Source organism: Triticum dicoccoides, chromosome 4A (assembly GCF_002162155.2).
Source record: "Triticum dicoccoides isolate Atlit2015 ecotype Zavitan chromosome 4A, WEW_v2.0, whole genome shotgun sequence".
Classification (NCBI taxonomy): Eukaryota; Viridiplantae; Streptophyta; class Magnoliopsida; order Poales; family Poaceae; genus Triticum; species Triticum dicoccoides.
In genome coordinates, this window is record NC_041386.1 from 470,952,072 (window position 1) to 470,961,174 (window position 9,103).

At 42.3% G+C, this 9,103-nt stretch overlaps 2 protein-coding genes across 2 annotated transcripts; one reads left to right on the forward strand and one right to left on the reverse strand.

The window, feature by feature from the left end:
* Positions 1-4,996: 4,996 nt before the first annotated feature.
* LOC119286248 lies at positions 4,997-5,773 on the forward strand. Its single transcript, XM_037565626.1, has one exon. The coding sequence runs from the start codon at positions 5,127-5,129 to the stop codon at positions 5,529-5,531; it is 405 nt and encodes a 134-aa protein (XP_037421523.1). The 5' UTR covers positions 4,997-5,126; the 3' UTR covers positions 5,532-5,773.
* Positions 5,774-6,157: 384 nt separating this feature from the next.
* On the reverse strand, positions 6,158-9,095 carry LOC119286249 (bifunctional bis(5'-adenosyl)-triphosphatase/adenylylsulfatase FHIT-like). Its single transcript, XM_037565627.1, has 4 exons — positions 8,809-9,095; positions 7,029-7,175; positions 6,625-6,723; positions 6,158-6,530 (listed from the first exon to the last, which is right to left on the reverse strand). Exons 1-4 carry the CDS (start codon positions 8,923-8,925, stop codon positions 6,414-6,416), a joined length of 480 nt encoding a protein of 159 aa, XP_037421524.1. The 5' UTR covers positions 8,926-9,095; the 3' UTR covers positions 6,158-6,413.
* Positions 9,096-9,103: the final 8 nt, after the last annotated feature.

Genomic DNA, 9,103 nt, shown 5'->3' on the forward strand with positions numbered 1-9,103 from the left:
TTGTCGGCAAAATTGGGAGTTGCTTAGTCCTCTGCACTTTTGGTTGGTTGTTTGGCATAGGCCGACAGATTTCATGTGATGTTTATTTGAAGGGGTCTTGATAGGTTGTCCACGATAAAGTCGGAGTCACTTGCTCAGGGAGAAGTGATGACGATGACATTGCAGGCAACTTCAATAGTGTCCTTTCCTTGACAGTGTATGTTGGTCTTGTGAGTAGCCAAGTGGACCGATATGCCATTTCTTGTGGGTGTGTTGTAACAATTTTTGTCTGGGTTTTCGCAAATAAACCGGTCAACTCTCTTCTACCTTTTTAATCGGAGCCCCAAGAAACGCGGCTTAAAGAAAAGACAACTTCAATGCCAATTTTTTTGGGGAGGCTCCTTCTGTTAAAAATTAATCGAAGTTCTAGGTTTGTCCTAAACGAAACTTCATTATGTTTTCATTAAGCTTATATTAAAATATATTAACATCTACAACACCAAATTTTATAAAATATATTTTGATATAATGTAGAATTTTATATAGATTTTTCCATAGAGTTGGTCAAACTTAAAAAGAGTTAGACAGAACTTCAAATGTTTAGGGGGGGGGAAATAGCTTCTCTCGGTGTTTGACTCTTCGTCCATGGTTTTATTGACAACATGTCGTATTACTAAGAATACTAGGCCCGTAAGGGTTCCTTTTTCCTGGTTTTTTTGATTTTTTTTACAGCCTCTTGGTAAAACGACGCGTGTAATTGTTGAAAGGAGTGCCTACGATCCTGGTGTGTTCAGAATATTTTAGTAAACAGTTTAATCACGTGTCCTATGAACTGACTAGATATTTGCATGCATTCTGGAAGGCAGTAGAACAGGCAAGCGATTGGGGTTGATGACACGTGCAAACACGTGTAACTGTTTCCGACGTTCGCTTTGGTTAGTCATCGCTGTAGAATCCTGGAGAAATATCGGGAGGCAAAACAAGCACATCTATATAAAGCTTTTCTCGACCTATATCCACCGTCCCCATCTCCATCTGCCCACATCCCCCCACGTTCGCCAATGACGCCCCAGATGCGGGGAGCGGCATCGCTGCATCCGTTCTTTCCATTCTCCATCGCTGCCACGACCAGTGAGATCCGCACGAGGAGGGAGATGCATCAGGGAGGTTTCACGCTGCTCACCGGCGAAGCCCTCCGACGAGCGGCCAGACGAGCAGCCAGACCCAGGCGAGGTGGATTTCGTCGGTGAGCCCTGTTCCCTTCCTCCTCTTCTGCGCGATGGCGAGGTGGATTTCGTCAGTGAGGTCCTGTTCCCTTCCTCCTCTTCTGCGCGATCTGGCCCAGTGGTACGGAACCTCCCTGATTTGGCTTTCTTTTTGCACTCCACTATTCTCCGGCATGTCGTCGTTCGTCCTTTGGTTCCGTGACCTCTGCACCGAGGGGAGACTCTGGTCTTCCTACCTATAAACGTTTTGGTTCTTCTCAATGAAGACACGGCGACGAACTCCACCACGATGAACTGCTCACTTTTAGCTGAAATTCACCTTCCATCTCTATGTAATTCCTTTTATACTCTGACTCCACAACAGCTCTAGGTTCGAATTTACTCTCTCCCGTAGGGTCGCCGGGATCCTGACGTTGCAAATTGCATTGCCTGACTGCCTTCTTGCTTAGATCTCTTCCTACAGATGCCTGATTCTTTTTGTTTAATGTGTTATGTGCAGGGTTATTGCCAGGAGTGGTCTTTTGGGTTTTGCGAGAATGGCGTGTCCAGGACTCCAGGTTAAAACCAGCCGCCCTCCGAGCAAGAGCACCATGTACCTCTACTACGAGGGCATGCCAGGTTTTCCACAAGCTTAGCCGCGAGTCATACGACTTCCTCCGCAGGAACTGTAACCACTTGTACTACGCTCTGCCATAATCTCCGCATCCCCAAGCTTCCAAGTAAGGGTAGGAGATTTAGCCTTTGTTCTTCTGATTAGCCACTGAACTAAGGTCTTCTTTATAAAAATTAGTCACTGGACTGTATTTGTAGGCACTGTGTGGTGGCGTTTGACACATCTTAATATCATGATTTACTATAGAAATGGCCACATATCTGTAGTATTTTTTTGTTCCCAAAACCAGAATTGGTCCAACTGTAATTTTCTTGTTACTTCTCAGAATTGAAGCTTGGTACCGATACTAGCTGCATACCAGTACCAGAAAAAAAAATCTGATTTGGCCACACTCCATCCACTGGCTACATACTCGAAGTGGTTGTCTGGATAAATAAAATTAGCGCCCAGTTTTTCAAAGAACGTATTTTCATTTGATATTTTTTTGGAAAATCCAATTTTACTTATAATTCACGTAATAAGTACGCGCAGAGTCTGTTTGGACTAGAAAATTGTAGTATCCATTGAAATTCGCCAGATAGACATACATGTTTCCACTTGAATCCAAGCAAACTATCATGTAAATTAGATAAATTGTACAATTTTTTGACTGAACCATGAATTTTTGTGATGGCTTACCTACTTTAAAAATTATAATTTATGGTCTTGACAATTGAGGTGAACATGGTCAAGTGCTGAGCAGTTTGGGGTCAGAGATTGACAATTGAGATTTCTTTTCACCAAAAAGAAAACTTTGTACCAATTATTCTTGTCTGTTTTCCACTCTGATGCTTTAGATGTTTAATGGTTTCATAGTCTTTTTGTCTATACAGTCAGTGTATTTGCTAATTGTCAAGTTTGTACAGGTTATGATCATTACCCTTCAACCGGGTTATTTGAAAGAACGTTTAATCCCTTGCTGAGCATAATTTGTGTAGGCAAAAGTAGCAATCTCATTTGTTTGTTCTATTGTCAGAATGACAGATGGTACATGGAAGTAGTAGTGCATGTCAATTCAGTTGGTAATATTGTTGTACTCTAAAGGAATTACCTTATTTTGTTTCATTCTATTCATGTAGGTGTTGTGTGTTTTGCACAAGATAATTACCGTGTAGCAGGTCATGTGCAGTTTTAAATTTATTTAGCACAAGTGTGCATGCACACACACACACATATAGAGTATAGATCTTTTTGATAGTGTGGCTGTTGTCCTTTATTTACCAGCTTAATATGATTGCTGCCTTGGTCTACTTTATTATTCATAAACGATGATAGGTAGCAATTTTCTTATTCAAGAATAGTTTTCTTTGCAAAGTTGTGTAGAAGAGCGTCATGCACATTTTTCAGAGAGTATTGACATCTGAGAGGGAGGTTCACAGCAAAAAAGAGAAGGGCTGCTTCTTATGCTTCCATGTCATTCTACCTTCAGTTTTGGTAAACAATGTGTGAGCCCAAATATTCAGATCCCAGTGAGCTTTCACATTTAGTTTGACGGAAGCATGTAAAAGTGCACCCAGCAATATATTTTGATGGCACTTGATTTAAAATTATTAAGTGCAGCTGATTGCATAAGATGGTACCTTATGGAAGAACCAAGCACTTAAAGTATATTAGTGTTAGCACTCAGAGTCAGGCAACTGTAAGAATTTGCTGGGTTTAGTTGGTGTTACCTTGTATAATAAGATGGATAAGGGTCGGAGTACTCGCCCAAGTATTTATTTTGATATTATAATTTATATATACGACTCTGATATGCGATAGTGGCTTCCATTTTTAATACAATAGTTGATGTTACTTTTCTGGGATTAGATGGAAGAGGTGAACATTCACTTTATATAATATTCCCGTTCAAGTCCATAACTGATGGAAGAAGTCAGGGTTAACTCTATGTTTCAGGTCCCAAGCTTCAACAATTTATTTGTAATGACACAGTTGATCTTGGCTTCCTACTCTTAAGAGTTTATTTGCTCTAACAAGGTATAAAAGAGACACAGACAATCTGCACATATCCTAGCCTACCAGGGATGGATTAATGACTAACTGAGCTTTTTTCTGGCTTTGACTTCAGAGATTGTAGTTAACTCTGTGCCAGGAATATGTAGTTTGGGATTGGTTTTACTACTGAATATATATATAACTTTAGGGCAACTCTTATATTCACTTAGATATTTTAGCTAGCTGAAGAAAAGAAAAAATACTTTTTGAATGTGCTATGATTATGCCTGCCCAAGATAGGAAGGGTGATACTTTATTTCCTTTTTGTTTTGTTGAAATCTAATCTATCTTGGAAAATACATCTTTTGATGTATATTTGTTTTACTATCTTTGTTTTTGTTTGAATATTGTGAATGAGCAGCATGAACACGGCGTCTAGAGGAGCACACATAGCAATGGAGTGATGATTGATGAATGATGCCTTCGTTTTCTAGATGGCAAAACTTGTATAAAACACAGTCAAATGTATGTACCCCAAAACAATCTGACTAGGCAAAAGTAAATGAGTATATCTTGATTGGTGCCGAACATACAAAATTGTGGATACAACAATGGAGCTCTGTGGAGCAAGTGAGCAACTAGCACTTGCTATTTACCAGTTTATATAGATGCCACCTTTAGAGGGCCACTAAATATACTAATTTCAGGTTTCAGCCCATTAAAGCAATGCAATGACTCTGTACCTCCTCTCTTGTACATTCTTATTTCTTTTTACATTACTATTCTCAAAATAGTGCAACGACAGGGTAACAAGATGATGAGTACGGTTACATGTACCGACCAAGTCGGCTTATTCATTCTCTTGACACTGCTGGATTTGTCTTGTAGTATGTGGCACTTACACAATTCTATATACTTGTTTCAAACCTTCAAAGATCATTTTTGTTTTGTAAATAGGCTTTATCCCAGTATTCTGGCATCACTTTAGTAGCAAGTAGATGTGTCTCTTTATCCCTGATTGCATTATGTATAAACTTTATGGATAATTAACCATACACGATTATTTGACACATTCTCAGAAAGACAGAGACATATCCGCACAAAACATACAACAATTTTGTTAGCTTATCAAGAAAAACAATTCCTAAGAAAACGCCGCGCACTACTCGCTAGTATATAACACACCCGAAATGATCTCCGTTATACTAGTACATGTGGAGTTGCTGTCCAGTCCCTGCCAAACCCAATTGTCACTTTGCTAGCTCCAAAAAGGGTGCAGCTTTGCTTATTTTCCTCTCCTTCCCTATTTGCATCCTCCCCAAGCCCAGGCAGGCATGGCGCACCACGCGCCGTCCAACTCTCTCATACTCTTCCTGGTCCTCACTTCCATCCAAGACGGCAGAGGTGCGACGTCGCGTCCATCGCCGGCGCCGGCGGGATACGTGCCGGTTCGCGCCGTGGTGTACCGATCGGTGGCGCTCCCGGCCGCGACGGTAGCCGCCGCCGGGGACGAGGCGCCGGGCGGAGGAAGTTACGAGCCGTTCCAGCTGTGCATGGGGTGCCGGTGCTGCGCGGCGGCAGGGAGCGGCGGCGCGAGCAGCTCATGCGTGGACACGCGGTGCTGCTACGCCATCGACTGCAACGTCCCCGGCAAGCCCTTCGGCGTCTGCGCCTTCTCCCCCCGCACATGCGGCTGCGGCGCCGGCGCCGGCGCCGGCAACAACTGCACCGCCACCTAGGGACACCGATCAGCCTCGTCACCGTTCAGCCAACGATCGTCCTCATCAACCTGCTAGCTGTTTTCGACACGCTATTACTTTTACTTCAATTTGGAAAAAAGGTTATATGCCTACCAAATGGCACTGCAGATATAGCTCAAGATTTGTTTTTTATTTCCTTGTATTACTGATGTCAATTCTTTTGGGTACTGTCGAAATAATTTTGCTCGTCTCTAGAGAGTTGGCAGCTGTTGCATTTGACTCATTTTGCCCCCTTCTCTGCCGAACAAAAATTTCGTTGTTGACTCGTTGCAAAGCATCGCAAGATAGAGAGACAGGTACCAGTACCTAACCTTCACTTTCCAAAGCACTGACTCTTGCACGCACCCAAAAAAAAAGTTGCACTGACTATGACTGCACTCATGTGCCTATACGGGCATATATGAGTCACCCGTCAATATTTGTGCAATCGTGCATGGTCATTTGATGCCAAGTGGCACGACGAAATATGCACCAAATCTCCATCAATCAAATGCCAGTAAGCTCTGGCTAGCACTCAAGCCTCCCTCTGCTTTTTCCAATCAAAAATCAAATCTTTTCCTTCCCTTTATTCTCCAAAACGAAAATCATTGGGGAAATAAATTCGATTGGCACGCAAGGGAGAATGGCCAGTGCGATATATTCTTACGACGAACAAGATCTCCCGACACCACTACATCAGATGTGCGATATATTCTTACGACGAAGCGATACCTCCACATCAGATTTGGACTGGACGCTACCAGGTCCGTGGAGAATAAGAACCACACCGCGCAATCAAGGACAAGCAGTCGCAAGGCTTATTTTAGGCAAGAGTGGCAACGGATGAAAATTAGAGAGTTCATCAGAAATACATTTATCTGGCTAGGAGAAAAGAGCGCGGTACTCGGTGGCCTCATGAGCCATTTCTTCCATGCTTCTATCTTTTCTTTCAACGTCCAGGTCAAGCTTCTCCTTCATTTCCTTCTCTTTCACGTCAATCTGTTACAAGGCAAAATGACAAGCCTTATGTCAGAATCAACCAGAAAAGAAAACTGGATCAGATAATATCAACGGAACACCAAGGTCATTTTACCGCATCATATATTTCATCGTTTTTCTCAAAATCTCCTTTCTTCCTGGGGATGACGTGGATGTGGACATGGGCAACTGTTTGGCCAGCCTGAGGACCATCCTGATAAGTACAAATAGCTATAATTCAGCAGCTGCTCCTTCCGCCATTGATTATTGTGACTTTGTAAGGCAAAGGTGAACAAAGTAACCAAAGGCAAAACCACAGTAATCAAATGTAACTTGTTCCACAGCTAACACATTCTATTTTGTTGTGTACCACAACAGGAAAATCAATAAGGTGAACCCCTTTAAATTGTACTACCTCTGTTCCTAAATATAAGACGTTTTGGTAGTTACGGATGGAGTAGAAGCAAACTACATAAAATTTGGACGCTGAGCTATTCACCACATAGATATAGACTTTACCTGAATTGCGAATGTGATGGAAGAAGCTTTGTGGTACTGCTCGAGCTTTGCACCAACTTCTTTTGCAGTTACCCACAAATCACTAGTCTCATCAGAACTTAGATCAGCAAATCGTTTCACCTCGCGTTTGGGGCACACGAGGACATGTGTGTATTGTCAAGGTAAAATGGTATATACGATAAAACATGTGTTCTCGTCATATGAAACTTTAAAGCGTAATAGATGCTAAACTCCAAATGATAAATGTTGTGAACAGCTGAACGGCAGGACCAAAAAAACAATGGGGTATTACCTCAAGTAAAAGTTATATACCTGGAACTAACTGCTGCATACAACTCGATTATATTTTCATAAGAAGATGAAGATCAATTGGTTGGGATGACATGACATTTAATATTACTACTTTTAAAGAATTAATGACGGATGTTTCAACCGTTTTTTATAAGCCACTCACATACATGAAACCAGATTCTAGTATCGACATCCTTGATATCTCGATTTTATTTATATATCAATGCAAAAGACTATGAAAATATGCAGCAATATATTCTCCAATTAATAACAAAAATCAGTCATCCTTTTTTGTTAGAAGTGTTTGGACTGTATCCATGAGATTTAGCAGGCATAAACAAGCAAGTGAATCAAAGTAATCGATAGTATGACAAAACCAGGAGACCCCATCCAGGCATGTCCTCATTAGCACTCTCATAACTCTAAATCTCAGAAATGTCTTTGCCAAATCAAAGGATATGACCTGCAGAGTAAGATTGACATAGATAAATACAAAATAGCAGCCAGAAGTACAAAAGATACAAATCTAAAAATACAAATAGCTGTTGTACAAAATGGTAACAGAAACAAATCCACCATTCATGAACATGGTGACTTGTACGTAAGAGTCAAATGTGATTGAATGGAATGGATTTGCAATTGTCCAAACAGATAACTTAAACGGTAAGAACTACATAGGAAGGCACGAATGGGTAACTAAGAACTATAAAGGAAAGCATGCATTGCAGGATCCTGAGATTGAGGACTAGGAACCCTGTGCCGATAAAACAAAACAAGGCACCGTGAGAGGGATGCATAGCATCCTCTTAAGCAAAGAAAAAAGCTTGACTGCAGAGTACTTAGTCAAATGTTTAGGCTTCGGAAAAGGGGATCCATGTGCCCAAAAATACAGAATGAAACCCCGTGCCACTACTTGTTTTTCCCAGGTTAACGTTGATGCTAAATAACTGCAGAAGATCTCCATTCTCGAAGCTGGGCATAACTCCCCGAAATAAACGAAATTGGGATCTAATCTATCTAAGACGATCCAGCTAGCACCCCTTCATCATTTTGGATAGAAGTAGCGGCATGTGTTGCCAAGATGGTGGATTCAGACTCATTGTTGTAATACTTTGTAAGGTCCTGAGAATAATCAATAAAGTGGCCGTATGCATCTCCCAGATGCAGAGGCCGGGGTCATCCTCCTTTTCTAAAAAAAATAAAAAATCTAAGACGATCCAGTGTGTTAAAGTTATTTACATGGTGGTCTGAACTCTGAAGAGTGAATTTCTCATCTATCATCTGGTCTACACAAAAAATCTTAAAATGTGTCATTAGCCGCATTCGCAAGGGCGGGCTAATTTTTCTAAGCATGTGTCACATGCTCACGTGCGATTCATCGAGATATGCGTGATGCTAAATCGGGAGCGGCAGACTGGCATTAAATAGTTACAGCAAACAAAACCCTAGAGGCCAGGCAAGGGGAAGGTGAGAAGAAGGCGTCGAGACTACCAGGGAGGAGGGGGCGGAGGTTGACCATGGCGTAGGAGAGGGGCGTGGCGTGGAAGACCTCCCTCGCGTCGATCTTGTACGGCCCGAACTTGTACTGCGGCGGCGGCTCCTCCATCCTCGAGGGCAGCTCGGAGGTGGGAGCGGGGAAGACGAGTAGGAGACGGAGCTGGGAAGCGGACGCAGGCAGCAAGGAGGCCGCGGCGGCGGGGCGATTTGGAAGACCGTAGAGGGCGGAGAGCGCAAGGAGCAGCAGCAGTACAGCCGGCCGAGAGCAAGAACAGCGAGTTTTATTT